Raw genomic sequence first — 18,669 nt, 5'->3', positions numbered from 1 at the left:
TTAGATTGCTCTTCACAATATTCCTTTGAGAGCAGCCAAAAGTCATTTGGAATCAAGTATGATAAATAAAATACATAATAAAGTGGGCAACTGCAGTATTAGATAAAATGAGGTAACTTGTGACTTACAAAATAACAATATAAGGCATTTCTAAGAATATTTAAAAATACTGTGAGACTGAATTTAATTCTGAAACCAATGTAGTATGTGATTTATGATGTATTTTAATAGTATTGAGTTCTAGCAATACTCACATGAAGTTCAAAGTGCAATGTACCCAGTGACTTTTGTGTTTATTTTAATAAGCCTCTCAAAATACATGTAATGTATATACTATACATATTGTCATGTATATTTATAGACACATATAAACATGCATATTTCATATTCTTTAACTCTTAAAGGTACTGAGAACTTGCCAAGAGCAAAATACAATGCTTATTGGGGCTTTTCATCGTTAAGAGGCATCTAGAACCAAAAATCTTCTTTTGTGGTTTTTTTTTTTTTAATGTTTATTTATTTTTAAGAGAGCGTGAGCAGGGAAGGGGCACAGAGAGAGGGAGACACAGAATCCGAAGCATGCTCCAGGCTCTGAGCCGTCAGCACAGAGCCCGATGCGGGGCTCGAACCCATGAACCTGTGAGATCATGACCTGAGCCGAAGTCAGCCGCTTAACCAACTGAGCCACCCAGGCACACCCCCCACCCCCACCCACTTTTTAAAGGTTTTTGTGTTTCTTAATTCAGTCATATTTTAAATGAAATAAAAGAAGAACAGTAGTGTAAAATATGCACATGATATTAAAATAACAAGGTTATGAGATTGAGGTGTACATGACAAGATCAATTCATTGTACCAGTAATGTGGATGTATATAACTTTTTTTATAATGTGCTAAAAAAGCAAACCAAAAAAACTGCCTGAAAGTAAATTCAGTATTTTGGTACATTTATGAATCTGTTTTTCCCTTGACCACACATTCAGAAGTATCTTTTTGTGAAAATAAAATATAATTTTATTTACCATTATGAGCTGGAACATAATTCCATTATTATATTTGGTTTTAAATAGTCTTTTAATGTATATTTATCTTACAGCTTCATTGAGAAACACAGACACACTGCCTAACATGCAAGTTTTCACCAGCTGGTGATTAATATTTCTTTGAGCCTATATATACTACCTTGTTAGCACTCTTCAGATATTCCACTGACTCCCAAAAACTAATCAGAGCTCTCTTGTCCATCCTTTCCATGTACATTCGAAAGTGCTCTCGGTAGAACGTATTGGCCAAAATATCTTCAAACTGAAGAATCTATTAAGGAAATTTAAGGAAAAAAAATAAGGAAAACGTTAAAAACTTAAAAATAAAATTCTAAATATCAGTTTCCTTTAACTTTCAATGGATTGGTGTCTACATTCAAGAAAAAAAAAGTCTCATTTTTTAAGGTCGTAGTCAACCTAATACAGTATTTCTCTCAACTTCCTAAATTTTAAATGGAAAAAGTTATTCAGTATTCAAAATGTACATATTCATAAGTGCCAATTTTCAATTAATCATTCACTCATTCAGCAAAAGATTTATTTGGCATCTACTCTGTATCAGGCACATTTCTAGGAAATGAGACAAAAATCCCGGCCCTATGGGATAAACTGCTAAAAGTTAATAGATACCCATAATAGAAAAATTAAAGAGAAATATATAAAAGACCAGGAAGCTGGACTCTAATAATTTGACATTTTTGCCTTCCATCCTTATACTTGTGATGAAAATTATTTTATATCTTGCTCCTTCATTTACAGTATCATATTCATTTAAGATATCTTTTGTAAGCATCATTTTAATTAGTTCATAATATTGCACTATATATCAAAATGACTCCTTGGTTTACTATTTTGTATGCTTACAGAAAAAGAAAAAACAAATCTGAAGATACAGTGGGCAAAATCTTGAGCACAGGCTGCCATAATAGAAGAAAGCAGATCACTTTCATAATAATTCATAACTCAATTAATTAGGAAAAAATCCCTCAAATTAATTTAGAAGGAACTGAAGTCCCATATCCTTAGTTCTTAGTTAATTAAGAAAAAGACCTGTAAGTATATCTCAAATGCAATTAAAAGAAACACTTATGTTTTAAGATTCTTAACAATTTATATTGTGGCAGTGGGAAATTTTTTGGAAATGTGACCAGTAAGATCTTTCTAAAATCAAGTGCATACGATCAACACAGATTCAACTCTTCTACCAACAGTGAGTCCTCAATAGTTTCTGTAAACAGAAAGAGGCAGGCATTTTTCTAACAACTTCTGGTAACTCATTAAAGGAGACAGTCATCCCATGCTACAGACCCCTAACAATTGGAGTCCATAAATATTTCAGACTATTAGGATTTAGTTTACTAACTTTGGAAAATCATAGCATGTATCTTTATGGAAACCCTACCACTAAAGCACTGTGACATACAAATTCTAACTGTACATGGTCCATGGAGGTTTGTAGGAGCCCATATCAACTCGGGCTAGGCATAACAGATCACTCAGAGAGCTATCGATTTTTAACATAGGGAGAAGCCAAGCAGAAAGGGCATTTGACAAATTCTAAGAAAGTCTCCCCAGTATAATTTTCCTTCGATCAAAATGAATTCCAAATTAGATACAAATTCACATATTTGCAAAACCAAGTCCAAAACACCTTCTAAAATATTAGCCATTTTTAGACTTTTGTGTTTTATGAATATGCTATGTTCAGTTCCAAGAGTGCAAATATATACAAATAAATGACAGCAAATATATCTAAACCATAGTTCAATAGGTGACATATCTCTTAATTGGCCAATGGATTAACCAAGTTCTCTATCCATTTTTTTTTCCTCTCTTGAAAAAGAGAATTTCACTGTGTAACATCTACACTAATGGAATGGGTCTGGGTGGACAGGATGCATAGATAGTACACTTCAAAGTCAAATGTATTCATCTGAGATTAACTCAATCTCAATTAATTTGACATTAATTAATTTCAGTATCTGAGATTTTTGTGTGGAAGTGAAAAGAGAAGGGTGGGTAGGTCAAAGTTGACACCACTACTAAAATAGTCATTTTTTAAAAACTATTGATGATATGGGGCACCTGGCCGAGGTGGCTGAGTCGGTTAAGCATCCAACTTCGGCTCAGGTCATGATCTCACCATTTGTGAGTTCAAGCCCCACGTCCAGCTCTGTGCTGATAGCTCATATCCTGGACCCTGCTTCAGATTCTGTGTCTCCCTCTTCTCTCTGCACCTTCCCAGCTCTCTCTCTCTCTCTCTCAAAAATAAACATTAAAACAAATTACAAAAAAAGTTAAAAACTATAGATGATATAACAATAATTAAAATTTACTAAGGGCTTCCACACAGCAAACACTGTGCTCTTATTTGTTGGGTCAGCCTTTTTTTCTGTCCTAAGACCTCTGGTAATTCTGGGAGGAGAGCTACCACAGTCGATGGTCTCTAGACTGGATCTGGTTTCATGATGCATATTTTACAAACTTAGTTTTATGTTTTGTGTGGATTCCCTCTTACCCAGCTAGTTAATTTTTCTCCAGGAAAATTTCCACCAAGCACTCAAAAGTACCTCAGGGCCTTAGAGGAATAAATGTGTTCCTAAGCACCCAACATGTTACCAAGAGGGACATAGGATTCTCTAGTTACAAAATACTCATGAGAATAACTCCAGAAAACTAATGAGAATATGTAGAGTTAGGATCTTGGGAATAATGTTTTATCCTAAAAGGAGAGGTTACAATTGGATTTTTCTTACATCTGTATCATCACTAAACATACCTCCTTAACAATCAATGCCAGTAATAACATTTATTGAGTGCTCTTATACTAAGTGGTGTACTTACCCACCTATGTTCATTATTTAATGGTTGCCATCTATAGGGTATGCACAAACTATCCCAATTTTACAACTGGAGTACAAACAAGCTAACTAACTTGCCCAAAATCAATCCCCAGTAGATACAGAATTGAGAGCCAGGCTTTCTGACTACGCAGCACAGCTTCTTAACCATAATAAAATAGTTCATCTCCTTAAGAGATTACCTGATTTGTGTTTATAGCAAACTACAAATAGTATGGAAGTCAAGAAGGAAAGATGCATTTAGGAAAAATGCTCTATAAGAACTCCAACAGAAACAGAAAGTCAAGGAATCTTTTCATATTCAAGTGCAGAGTCCTGGGCTACACTCAGTAATATTCTTGGTCTTGGATCAAATACATTGAGATAAAAACTGATCTTAGACGGTGGGTTGGAAGACAGTGGTGGAGTAGAAGGATCACAGGCTTGCCTCATCCCATGAACACAACTAGATAACCAATACCTGAATACCTCAGAAACTGACCTGCAGACTGGCAGAACAAACTCCACAACTTTATAAAGGTAGAGAAGAGGCCACATAGAAGAAAGCAGGAAGTGCGGTGACAGACTTGGGAGAGAAATGGATCCTTGTGCTGCAGTGGGGAGGAAGCCAGGGTCACAGACAAGGGTGGGACACCGGGGAGCACAGGGGAAAATGGATTCCCACAGTAATTGGCCTAAAATGCACGAGGGGTCTAATTTTGTGACTTGTGGCAACCATCAGGGCTTAAAGCCTGAACTTATTTCTAAAGGTCAGTGGACTTAGAGGTGCTTGGGTGGCTCAGTCGGTTGAGCGTCCAACTTCAGCTCAGGTCATAGTCTCAAAGTTCGTGGGTTCAAGCCCCGTGTCCATCTCTGTGCTAACAAACAGCTCAGAGCCTAGAGCCTGTTTCAGATTCTGTATCTCCCTCCCTCTCTCCCCTTCCTCTGCTCATGCTCTGCCTCTGTCTCTCAAAAATAAATGAATCTTTAAAAAATTTTTTTAGGGCGCCTGGGTGGCTCAGTCGGTTGAGTGTCCAACTTCGGCTCAGGTCATGATCTCGCGGTCCGTGAGTTCGAGCCTCGCGCCAGGCTCTGTGCTGACCGCTCAGAGCCTGGAGCCTGTTTCAGATTCTGTGTCTCCCTCTCTCTCTGACCCTCCCCCGTTCATGCTCTGTTTCTCTCTGTTTCAAAAATAAATAAACGTTTAAAAAAAAAAAATTTTTTTTTTAATTTTTTTAAATTTTTTTTAAATAAATAAATAAATGGAGGTCAGTGGACTTGGCTGGGATAGAGCCCGGAGGGCCCTGCACTGTTCTTGGAGAAAAGTCAAGCCAACAACTCATGGACATACAGCGTGGAAACAGCAATCTGAAGAGCACCTGGGGCACCAAGTAGGGAGGTTATTTACTCATTCTGGAGTGTATCCCAGAGAGGCAGCATTCATGGAGAGACCACTCTGGGAATGAAGGAACTGGCCATAGCCATCTCCCACCACCACCCTACATGCTACTAAACAATGAATGAGTCAACCAGGAAATCAAAGAAGAAATTTTAAAAATACACGGAAACAAATGAAAATGAGAACACAATGGCCCAAACCCCGAGATGCAGCAAAAGCAGTTTTAAGAGGGAAATTTATAGCAATACAGGGCTACCTCAAAAAAACAAGAAAAATCTCAAACATAGAGGACCTTACACATAGAGGACCTTACACATAGAGGACCTAGAAAAAGAACAACAAAACCTAAAAACCAGCAGAAAGAAGGGAATAATAAAGATTAGAACAGAAATAAAGGATATAAAAACTAAAAAAAAATTAAAAAATAAACCCGCAATAGAACAGACCAAGAAAATCAGGATCTGGTTATTTGAAAAAACTCAATAAAACTAATAAACTTCTAGCCAGACTTATCAAGAAAAAAAGAGAGAGAGACTCAAAATAACAAATGAGAGAGGAAAAATAACAACCAACTCCACAGAAATACAAGTAATCATAAGGGAATAGTATGAAAAAGTATGTGCCAACAAACTGGACAACCTAGAAGAAATGGATACACTCGTACAAACATATAAACTACCAAAACTGAAATATGAAGAATTAGAAATTTTTTAAGACTGATAACCAGCAAAAAAATTGAACCAGTAATCAAAAAACTCCCAACAAATAGAAGTCCAGGGCCAGATGGCTTCGCAGGTGAATACTACCAAACATTTAAAGTACATTTAATATTTATTCTTCTCAAACTATTCCAAAGAATAGAAAAGGAAGGAAAACTTCCAAATTCATTCTATGAGGCCAGCATTACTCTGATCCCAAAACCAAATAAAGACACCACTAAAAAAGGAGAACCACAGGCCAACATCCCTGATGAACACAGATGCAAAATTTCTTAACAAAATACTACCAAAATGAATCTAACAATACATTAAAAAAATCATTTTCCACAATCAAGTGGGATTTCTTCCCCTAGGCTACAAGAGTGGTTCAATATTCACAAATCAATCACTGTGATACATCACATCAGTAAGAGATGTGTTTGTGTTTATAGATATGAAAAACTCACAGCTAACAACATCTTTAATGAGGAAAACCTCTCAGTTTTCCTAAGGTCATGAACAAGAAAAGGATCTCCACTCTCACCACTTTTATTCAACATAATACTGAGAGTCCTAGCCACAGCAATCAGGCAACAAAAAGAAATAAAGGGCATTCAAATTGGTAAGGAAGAAGTAAAAGTTTTACTATTTGCAGATGACATGATACCATACATAGAAAACTCAAAACACTCCATCAAAACACTGCTAGAACTAACAAATGAACTCAGTAAAGTCACAGGATACAAAATCAATGTACAGAAGTCTGTTGCATTTCTATACACCAATAATGAAGTAGCAGAAAGAGAAATAAAGAAAACAATCCCATTTACAATTGTACCCAAAATAAGATATCCAAGAATAAATCTAACCAAAGAGGTGAAAGACCTGTATTCTGAAAACTCTAATACACTGATGAAAGAAATTAAAGACAACCAAAAGAATGGAAAGACATTCCATACTCTTTGATTGGAAGAAAAACTATTATTAAAACGTCTATACTACCCAAAGCAATCTACACATTTAATGCAATCCCTATCAAAATACCAACAGCATTTTTCACAGAAATAGAAGAATCCTAAAATGTGTATGGAACCACAAAAAGGCCCTGAATAGCCAAAACAATCTTGAATAGAAAAGCAAAGCTGGAGGCATCACAATTCCACACTTCAAGTTATATTACAATCAATGGACCAGAGTAGAAAACCCAGAAATGAACTCACAACTATGAGGTCAATGAATCTTTGACAAAGCAGGAAAGAATATCCAATGGAAAAAAGATGGTCTCTTCAAAAAATGGTGTTGGGAAAACCAGACACCAACATGCATAAGAAAGAACTGGACCACTTTCTTACACCATACACAAAAGTAAATTCAAAATGGATAAAAGACCTAAATATGAGGCCTGTAATCATAAAAATCCTAGAAGAGAACACAGGCTGTAACTTCTTTGACACAACCTGCAGCAACTTCTTTCTAGATACGTCTCCTCAAGCAAGGGAAACAAAAACAAACTATTGGTACTACATCACAATGAAAAGCTTCTGCAAAGGAAACAAGCAACAAAACCAAAAGGCAGCCAACATAATAGAAGATATTTGCAAATGACATATAAGATAAAGGGTTAGTATCCAAAATATACGAAGAACTTCTCAAACTCAACTCCCAAAAAAACCAAATAATCCAATTAAAAAATGGACAGAAGACACGAAAAAATATTTCTCCCAAGACGATATCCAGATAGCCAACAGACACATAAAAAGATGCTCATCATATCTTACCATCAGGGAAATGCAAATCAAAACTACAATGAGGTAACACCTCACACCTGTCAGACTGGATAAAATCAGCAACAGAATAAACAACAGGTGTTGGTGAGGATGTGGAGAAAAAGGAACCCTCTTGCACTGTTGATGGAAATACAAACTGGTGCAGCCACCGTGGAAAACAGTATGGAGGTTCCTCAGAACGTTAAAGACAGAACTACCTTATGATCTGACAATTGCACTACTGGGTATTTACCCAAAGAATACAAGAACACTCATTCAAAGGGATACATGCACCCCTAAGTTTATGGCGGCATTATTTATAGTAGCCAAGATTTGGAAGCAGCCCAAGTGTCCACTGATTGATGAATGGATAAATAAAAAGTGTGTGTACACACACACACACACACACACACACACACACACACACACACACACACACTGGAATATTATTCAGCCATAAAAAGAATGAAATCTTGCCATTTGCAATGACATGGATGGAGCTAGACAGTATTATGCTAAGTAAAATAAGTCAGAGGAAAACAAATACAATATAATTTCACTCCTATGTGGAATTTAAGAAACAAAACAATGAGCAATGGGAAAAAGACAGAGAGAGAGACAGAGAGAGAGAAGCCAACAAACAAACTCTTACCTACAGAAAACAAACTGATGGGTCACCAGAAGGGGGGGGGGGGGGGTCGTGAAGTAGGTGATGGGGATTAAAGAGTGCACATGTGATGCATACCGGGTGATGTTTGGAATTGTTGAATCACTATATTGTACATCTGAAACTAATATAACACTATGTTAACTAACCGGATTCAAAATGAAGCTTAAAAAAAAAGAAAGAAAACTGATTTCAGAGATCAATCATTTACTGCCACTGATTTCCACACCCCTTATATTTTCATTTCCTCTTCTCCCTTTATTTTTTCTTAAATTCTTCCTTCCATCTTTCCATTTGGGGGCCATTTGAAAATGAGTGTACAACCTTACAAAAAATAAAACAATACAGATTTTTTTGTTTTCATATTCAGATGAAAACAAAGCCAGATAGGAAGGCAATACCGTGTAGGTAAAATTGTTCAGGATTTAGAGGTTTGAATCCTGGCTTTGCCAGAATTTCCAGTTCTGGGAGCTCTAAGTGACTCCGTCACTCTGAGCCTCAGTTTCTTCTTCTATAGATTGGCAATAGTACCACCTTTATGGGTGGTACTTTATGGGTTGTTGTGAGACTTGTCATAGCTGTTGTCAATGACAAGAGACAACAAAAACTCATTAGGAAGAAACTGAACCAAGATTTTGGCTAAAAAAAGAAAAGACAATGACAGGTGCCAAAAATCAGGGTAGTTAAGAAGTAACTTACTAGATAAGTAAACACAGGTGAAAGGAATAGGTCAGTGGGTCTCAAGTGGGGTTAAGAGAAAGATTACAAAGGGGTTGGTAAAAATTTTTGTGGATGACAAATACAATTACTATCTTGACTGTGGTGATGGTTTCATGAGTACATACATATGTCAAACTTATCAAATTATATACTTTAAATATGTACAATGTATTGTAGATCATTATACCTTAATAAAGCTGTTTAAAAATTAAGGCTTGACAACAGAATTGCAGAAAAATGATGTATACAATTTTATACTAAAGACTCACTTCCAGGAGTACATATATTGGAGTAATTTTTCTATTCACAGATCACTATATTTGATTTGCTAATATTTTGTTAAGAATTTTTTGTTTAGGTTCTTGATGAATATTGGTAAGTAATTTTCATTGTTTTAATGTTTTTCTCTGGTTTGGTGTCAGAGTTATGTTGGTTTCTTATGAGGAGTTAAAGTAGCTTTCTCCTCCATTTTTTGAAATAATATTGCTAAGATTGATATTATCTTTGTCTTGAATGTTCAGTAGAATTCACTAGTGAAATTATCTGGGCCGGAAGCTTTCTTTGTGGGAAGGTTTTAAATTATATATTCATTTTCTTTAATACACCTAAGGCTACTCTGATTTTTTATTTCTTTTTGAGTCAGTTTTGGTAATTTGTATTAATACTTGTGGGATACAGTTAAGGAATTTGTGTATTTTATTCAAATCGCGAAATTTATTGGCTTAAAATTGTTCATAATATTCCTTTGTTTTCCTCTTAATGCATCTAAGATCTACAGTGATGCCCCCTCTCTCATTCATAATGGTCATTTGTGCCTTCTCTCTTCTTTTTGTCAAACTAGAGTGTATAATCATCTTTTCAGAGAACTACCTTTTGTTTTCATTTATTTTTCTCTACTGTTTTTCTGTTGTCTATTTCACTGATTTCTGTTGTTATATTATTTCCTCTTTTCTAGTCATTTTAGTTTTCATTTGTAGCTTCTTAAGGGGGAAGAACACTGATTTTAGACCCTTCTCCTCCTCCTCGTCCTTCTTTCTCCTTCTTGCAAACTGTGAAGTCATGACCTGAGCTGAGATTAAGAGTTGTACACTTAACCAACAGCCACCCAGATGCCCCGGCCTTTCTTCTTTTTTAATATAAGCATGAGTGTTTCCTTCCAAGTACTGCTTTAACTGTATCCCACAAGTATTAAGATGTTATATTTTCACTTTCATTCCATTCAAACTAGTTCCTAATTTCCCTTCTGATTTCTTGATTCAAGCTTTATTATGTTGCTTAATTCTTCAAATATTTGAGAATTTTCCAGACTTTCCAAATCCACTTGGTCAGAGAATACAGTTTGTATAATTTTAAACCTTTTTAATCTGTCGGGATTTGTTTTATTGCCCAGCAGTATAGTCTTTCTTGGTGAATGTTCAATATATGCTTGAGAAGAATGAGTATTCTGTTGATGTTAGGTGGAATGTTCTAGAAATGTCCATTAGTTCCCATTAGTTGTACTAGTGTTTACATTTTCTATATTCTGGTTTTTTGTTTCTTTTTTTATCAATTACTGAGAGAGAGGTGTGAACACTTCCAATAATAATTGTGGATCTTTTTTCCTCCTTTCAGTTCTGTCAGTTTGTACTTCACATATTTTAAAGGTCTCACTGATTGCATACATATTTACATTTAGGATTATCATGCCTTCGTGATGAATTGACCCCTCTATCAGAATGAAATGTTCTTCATCCCTAGTTATATTCCTTGTCCTAGTGTCTATTTCGTCTGATGCTAACATTAGCTACTTTATATTTCTTATGCTTTGTGTTTACATAGCATGCCTTTTCTCCTCCTTTCACTTTCAACCAATCTTTGCCTTCATATTTAGTTTCTTGTAGAGGGCATATAATTCTTTCCTATTATTTATTTACTTGATCACTTTCTTTTAATTGAGGGATTCATCTAATTTTGAAGACTAAGTTCTGAAATAAAGTTAGGTGGCGATTCCTCTGGATTAAATATGATTAGGTTATAGCAAAACCATTCTATCCATGTACGGCCCCAAATTAACCAGTCTTACCTTTAGAATAGCAAACCATTATAAACATTAGAATTCTGTAATATTATCTGAGGCTTCCAGCCTGAAGTCTAACAGAAATGATTTTCCTCTGAGGTTAAACTGTTGCACCAGCAATGGGTTGTGCCTTTCCTAAGTATCTGGGGAGACAAGTCAAAGTGGAGGTAAAACCAGATTAAGCCTACTTCTACTAAATACTGCCAGGTAATGTATACTGACATCACTTTCAGCTCTCCTAAAATGAGCTTCTTTTATGTTTCCCAAGGTTTTCTTTTACCATAAGATCTAAAACCACATCATCTTTTGACTAGGTAGCAAACCATCGGGTGCTTCTTCTAGGTGCGTATCTCCCATTTTTACTGGATCACTTACCTTTCTATTTTATAATTATATGGGACTCTTTGCAAGAAGAGACTCCATCTTATTCCTTTTGGATCCTAGTACCTTGCACTGCAACTGAGAGACTGTGGACCCACAATAAATGTCTGTTGAATGAATAAATGAATACATGGGACACATGAAGAGAACCTCTTCTATGAGAGACGTGGCTGGAAATCTATTAGAGTCCAGAGGCTGACAAGAAAGAGGAAGAAAGACAACATTCAACCTGCCAAATCCACTCTCTCTTCAACGTCCACCAAAAGGTGAAATTTTCACTTTGTACCACAAAGCCAAAACTACAGAAAGGTATATTTGCTAACAGCAAAATAAACAGATCTCCAGTGGTGAGGAGACGCCTCTATAAAACAAGAGCTATTCGGGGCTTCATTTGTACCACTTGTGTAAGATATTGCGGAAGAACTCTGGCTTGTGTTAGAGTTGGTTCAAGGTCGAACATACACTATCCTGAAGAAGCTCTAATGAATACTGGGCCATGTACAAGAAAAAAAGGTCAAAGCTCATCACTGGAATACGAGGAAGGGAAAAATCACAGATAAGCATCTGAAGTCAAACCAAGAACTGAAGAGGAAAAGATCAAGAGACTAAAAATCCAAATAGGTGAGGTCAGAGGCTGTAGCCAGAGTTAACTTAATACTGATGGTGGCCTCTTTGTGACTAAGTGCCTTCTTTCAAAAGAGGAGTTTGGAGTTTGCCCTGAAGTCCTGTTCCCAAGTGGTACAAGCAAGCCCTTCCGGGAGTCCCACTACCGTTTCCTTCAATCCTAGCGTTCTCTCAGTCTTAGAAGACAAGCTTGGGTCCTTCAGAGTATACAGCTGGTGCTGAGGTAGGGCTAGGACACTTTCCTAAGCTCCATGATTTCAGGACTCAGTATCAGACAGTCCAAAGTTTTGTTCAAAAAATAGTCGCTGATATATTATGGCTTAGTGAGAAAGCACTCAGACTGTGTAGCAACTAGATCTGGGTTTATATCTAGTTCTGCCTCTTCCCACCTGGCCTTAGGTAATTTACTTAAACCAACTCTGTTTCTTAGCCTTTAAATGGAAATATTGAGAGATTCAAATTTCATAGAGTTGTGGTGAGAGCTAAGTAAAATAACCACAAGATACTTTCCATTCCACAGGTGGTTATTTCTTTCCAACTGGTAGTGGGTAACTTGACTGGGCCCTTACAAATGTAAGCATGTGCCTCTGGGACAGGAAAATACACATGGGCATGCACACACACACACACACACACACACACACACACACCCCGTGCCTATCTCTCATACCTATCACCCTTCACAGAAGTCAAGGACACCAAGTAATACAGCTCTTTGACGTGTAAAAGCAAACATGTGAGTCTCTGTTCTGGAACATATGCTTTATGTTAAATACCAAAAAGCTAAAATATTGGATGGGAGATTACATGAATGTTTATGATAAACATGAAATGGTCAAAACAAGAAACTGCAAAGTTCTACCTTCTGGCTTTGAGGCCCTTCTCCCTCATCCAAGGCCCCATCCTCTTGCTGGTCATAGGCAGGGCCTCCCAGGATTCGGATTCTCTTCTCGCACTGCTTCTTAGCCACAGTCAGTTGGTTAATGTACCTTTTCATATTCCTGGCCCTTAGGAGATCAGCTTTCATTGCAGCAGTTTCTTTACCTTGAATGGGATGGATGGACAGGACCCAGTCAGAGGACAAGGTATGAAAAGGGGAACATAACAACACTGAAAAGATTGGTATCTGATGTGGTACATTTTGAACAGTGGGTATTGTTCATGCTACACACATATGTATATATACTCTCAAAGAGAAACACCATTAATTTCTAAATATAATTTGTACATATACCACTGAAAAATCCTACTCAAGGGTAAAACATTAACAAAAAAACCCCTCTCCTCTGTATATATATACTCACATGTGCATGTATGTATGTGTATTTAAATATCTTTACATGTATGTGTAATGTACACAGAGCCATTCATAAGCATGCAGTGAGTGCTCTGTGTCAGGCACTGACGAGGCATTCGGGACTCAAGACCAATTGTTAAATCTCGTGGATTTCTAGCAAGGCAGAAATCCAAAGGTAGGATTAGCAATTACAAGCATAATATGGGCTATAAAGAAAACGTGTAGGTACCCTTGAGCTGCTTAACCAACGCTTCTAAGCCAGGTTTCCCTAAGCAAATTACATTCAAACAAAATGAAAAAGGAGTGGAGTGTGGCAGACAGAGGGAGCAGCAAATATGAAAGCGAATGCCCTGAAGCAGGAAAGAGAGAGCTTTGGAGGAACTGCAAGGGCCCGTGAAGTAGGTGCAAGGGAAGCTAGAGATCCAAAGTGAATCTGGAGGAGGCAGGAGCCAGACGACATAAAGCTGTTTAGCCCATAGAAATAACTTCAGCCTTCAGTTCAATAGCACTGAGCGGCTTCTAATGGGTTTTAAGCAAGAGTAGGTCATAAATGGATTTATATTTTTTAAAGATTATACAGCAAGGATAAAAAAAATAATTGAAGGTAAAAGACTGCAGGTAGAGAAACCAGTTGGAGTAGCCAAGGAGGGAGATGGTGGCCTAAACCCAGGTCATGGCAATGGCAGGAGAGAAGACTGGAAGCATCTGAGAATGATTTATAGAGAACAGGACCCTGTGACTGAGCGGACAGCAAAGAGGACAGTGGCTGAGCAATGTAAAGAAAACAGACGTATCAAAGACGGCTCCCAAGTTTCTGCCATGAGCAGCCATGGAGGTGGTGGGGCCAATTATGAACCAGGGAACATTACAGGAAAAGCAGGTTTATGATGTGGCAGATGATATTTGGCAAAGGTGGTCACGATAAGGTCTTTCATCTTACTTACTCTTTTTACTGTGTCACTTCGACAATCTCCCTCTGAGAAGTAAGATATGTGCTCCCTTTTCTCGAATCTGGGTGGGTTTGTGATTATGGAGTAAGTGAGGTGATGACTTCTAAAGCTAGACTGTAAAAGGCCACTGACCTGGAGCCCTGAGCCGCTTGGTAAAGTCATCCAGCAGCCATGAGGCCTCCACGCTTTGAGGACGCCTGAGTGGTCAATGGAGAGATCTCCACGGAGAGGCCCCCCCCAAGACCACAGCCCTGGCTAGGACCTCAGCCCACATCCAGTGGCACCCTGGCTCCGTGTGCATACACCATCCTAAAGGTGAACCGTCCAGCCACAGTCAAGAGAGAAGAGCCACTCCTGCCGAACCTGCTAAAACCGCCAATTCGGGTGCAGAAGAAGTACCTGCTGTTTAAGACACTGCACTTTAGGGTGGTTTGTTACACAGCAGACAACAGGCAAATTAAAGGCATTTGGCTACCTAAGCAGAGACATAAGGTGTGGAGTTCAGAAGCGTTCAGCACTTGACGGTAGCTGAAGTCGCGGGAGTAGAGACAACCCAGGAAGAACTAAAATGGTCCCAGTACATAATCTAAATAAACCCTACATTTAATGGCGAGAAAGAAGAAAAGAAGCTGGCAAAGGGGCTGGTGAAGGAGAGATAGAAGGTAAATGTGAGAGTGCGGTTTACGGAGAAAGAATGTCAGCAAAACAGGAGAAACAGTATTTCTTGTCTGTTACTGCAGAGCCTCCTAACTGGTCAGCACGCTTCCACCTTCACCTCCCCTCCAGTCTTTATCTCAGCACAGCAGCCAAGGCAAACCTATTAAAACATCAACCCAGGGGCACCTGGGAGGCTCAGTCGGTTAAGCATCCGACTTCCGCTCAGGTCATGATCTCACGGTTTGTGCGTTCGAGCCCTGCATCGGACTCTGCACTGACAGCTCGGAGCCTGGGAGCCTGCTTCTGATTCTGTGTCTCCCTCTCTCTGCCCCTTCCCCACTCATACTCTGTCTCTCTCTCACAAATAAATAAACATTAAAAAAATTAAAAACAAAAAACAGAAAAACATCAACCCAATCACATCATTCCTGTGCTCAGAAACCTCCCCCAGACCCCCATTTCACCTGCAGCAAAAGGCAAAGCACCTTTAAGGGGCTCTAAGGCCCTACACTCTCCAGGCTCATCCCCTCCTACTCTCCACAGTCAGCCACACCAGCTTCCTTGCGGTTCCCTCCTTTTTAAAATAACAGCTTTGTTGACATATACTTCACATACAATTCTATTTAAAGTGTAAATTTAACTGCATTTAGCGTATTTACAGACTATGCCACCATCACCACACTTTTTTGAATACTTTCATCACCCCCAAAAGAAGCGAGGTACCCATTAGTCACCCCAACCCTCTCAGCCCTAGGCATCTTTATGGGGCTTCCTCTATGGATTTGCCCATTCTGGAGACTTCATGTAATGGAATCACGTAACACGTGGTCTCTGGTAACTAGCTTCCTGACCACCCTGGGTGGTTCCCTGCTCAGGGCTGTTTTATGCCTCCTCTCAGTGTGACCCTTCCATCCCCCACGGATCTGCATGGCTCACTCCTACCTCCTTCAGACCCTCAGTTCAGGTCTCAGGGAAGCGCCTCCCTGGGCACCCTATTTCTAACAGCAACCCCCACCCTATAACACTGCCTTTCTCCCGCTCTGCTTTACTTTCTCCATAGCACGTATCATCACACTTCTATTTGACTTATTTATCCTGTAAGTAGATCCTCTGAAGGTCGGCATTTTGTTTATTTATACACTACTGTATCTCCAGCACCTATAACAATGCCTGGTAACACAGTGGAGCTCAGCAAATGTTTGCTGAAGGAACAAGTGAGCTGTGTCCAGTATTACTGAGAGGTCAACAAAATAGCTAACATTTTGCTAAGTGCTTACTATGTTTCAGGTATTATGCTTCTCTAGAACTTGGCCCCTAAAGGAGAGAAATAGCATTCTCACCTCCCATTCTTCAGTTTACTCCAACAACATGGTTTCTACTCCTCCTCTCCACCAAATCTGCCGTTGCCAAGATCACTAGTGACCTCCATGTCAAATACAGTGGAAAGTTTTCAGTAGAGTCTGGAATCAGACTTACATTAGAATCCGGGCTCTGACACTTAGGAGTTATGTGGTCTCAGCAAGAATTTTTTAAGGTTTAATTTAAAAACATTTACGATGGCAGGTTTCCTTATGTTGGCATTATATAATTTCAAGTAAAAGCAAAAAAACTTACACAAAATTGATTTTTAAACATGACTAAGCATTTAGTCATTTCCTTGTGGAAAATGGACTGGCTTTGCATACACAACATAAAGGCAGGGCTGGGTTGAAGGAAGGCTTGTTGTTGTTGTTGTTGTTGTTGTTAATGGGGGAGAGATGAGCTGGTTTTAATGCTCATTTAAGAGAGAGAGAGTTAAGAGTTAAGAGAGAGAGAGGAGAGAGAGGTGAGGTGACAGATGGGGAGTGGCATCCAGAAGACAAGCAAATAGATCAGCTTTGGAAAAAGGCCACTACAGTAACATGGAAGACAGAAGAGAAGGTGTACATAAAGCAAGTTTGTATTCTGGTGCCTAGAAGCTGGGGCGGTTCCCCTCACATGGTCTCTGTTTCCCCAAAGTAGTAAGGTTATCTGCTGAGAGTGAGGTAAGTAAAAAGGGTGAGTGGTCAGAGGCCTGTGGAAAGCGAGGGGAGTATGAAATCCCCTGTGGAAAGCACAAGAGCAAACTCCCTTCGGAAACAGTGAGATTGTTTTAGGCAATGTTCAGGGCCATGTTCAGGGCCAAGGTGAGCACTCGATAGATATAAATATTCCTAGGCAGGTCAGATCAGCCTTCTGCAGGTGGGTCATAATGTGCTTGGCTTAGATCAGAAGTACCCACAATAAAAGAAGGGAGTCTGTGTACTGCTTCTTGGTGCCTCTTAATGTGGAGTCTAAGTAATGTTCTATAGAACTCAGCAGAGACCATCAATTCCCTAGGACGATCACTATTACCTCTCCCATGTTCCACTCAGTCAATGTGTGCAAATGCCTGAAACAGTACCAAGGCAGGCTGAACAAGTAACTGAAAAGACCTAGAAGAGTACCACAAAACATGTGATCTTTCAGAAGCAGCTTTTGCCAGTACTTAGCACAGAGGGTAACAGGTAGACTTCAGGTCAACAGACGGCCTTGTTCCAGAGGGTCTGTCTGATATTACAGGATGACTTTTCTGTATGTGTGCTGAGGGGATATTTTCATTTGACTTCAGTAATAGTTTCTCAACTTGTCCTACGCTTGGCTGACAGGCCCTAACCAAAGAACTTAGTAACTCAACATTCTTCTTCTTCTTCTTCTTCTTCTTCTTCTTCATCATCATCATCATCATCATCATCATCATCATCATCAAATACTTAAATAATCATCATCATCATCATCATCATCATCATCATCAAATACTTAAATAATATTTGAGTCCCCTTAGTGGCAGAGTCCCCTTAGTGGGAAGATAAAGGTAAATGTAAGTCTTTCCCCAAATTAGTCTGTCACAAACTAGGATGCTTTGTGTGTATGCCTAAAGAAATACATGCTTGGGACAGTCACATTTTCAGAAAAAAAGTTTTCATTTTTAAAACATGTATCTTTAAAGTCTCAATTTGATACATATTTAAAATACTCTTAAGTTTGGGAACTAAAGAACTTCCTTTTATAAAATAAATCTAGACCACAATTTTAATTTGGGGTTAAAATAGGCTATTAAAGAGACATATATAGCAAGAAACTGACACACATTTATCAACAACCACATTCTTCTCCTAAGAAAACATAAAAGCCTTTCTAAAAGCACAAAAACTAGAAGCAAACTCCAAAGAGAAGGAAGAAAGAAGGAGAATAAACCATCTAAAACCCAGCTGCAGGGCTGAGAAGAATATTTTTATGTTCTACTTGAATGTCGCCTGCTCACGTGAATACGTTCTTGTTTGTTAAAGGGCGATACAATGCCATTGTCTGATCACAAAGCTTGTAGCTAACAAATTCAACAGCAGCTTGTTGCTTAGAAAATTCTGTTTATTTTTGCCTCAGAAAACCAATGCCACGTTCAGGGCTAAATGACTAACATGGACCTCATGCAGCCCATGTGTCTGTTGCACAAAGATCCTTGTAAATCCGCGACGCGGATGAATATGCTTTGTGACCTGAAAACCCATTCAGC

At 38.5% G+C, this 18,669-nt stretch overlaps 1 protein-coding gene across 3 annotated transcripts in view; it reads right to left on the bottom strand.

Moving 5' to 3' along the window:
- The window catches only part of SNX25 (sorting nexin 25), a 131,334-nt gene that overhangs the window by 31,409 nt on the left and 81,256 nt on the right, over positions 1-18,669 (bottom strand). For all 3 annotated transcript variants that reach the window (XM_053900844.1, XM_019422270.2, XM_019422271.2), the window contains exons 7-8: positions 13,057-13,238; positions 1,183-1,314 (exon numbers count right to left, since the gene is read on the bottom strand). In XM_053900844.1, the coding sequence (XP_053756819.1) occupies positions 1,183-1,314; positions 13,057-13,238 (314 nt within the window). The remainder of the gene's footprint in view (positions 1-1,182; positions 1,315-13,056; positions 13,239-18,669) is intronic.

The sequence above is a fragment of the Panthera pardus genome, unplaced genomic scaffold, assembly GCF_024362965.1.
Source record: "Panthera pardus isolate Hobbes unplaced genomic scaffold, ASM2436296v1 HiC_scaffold_13, whole genome shotgun sequence".
NCBI lineage: Eukaryota > Metazoa > Chordata > Mammalia > Carnivora > Felidae > Panthera > Panthera pardus.
Note: the sequence above shows the minus strand (reverse complement) of the source record. Positions and strands in the feature narration are given on the sequence as shown.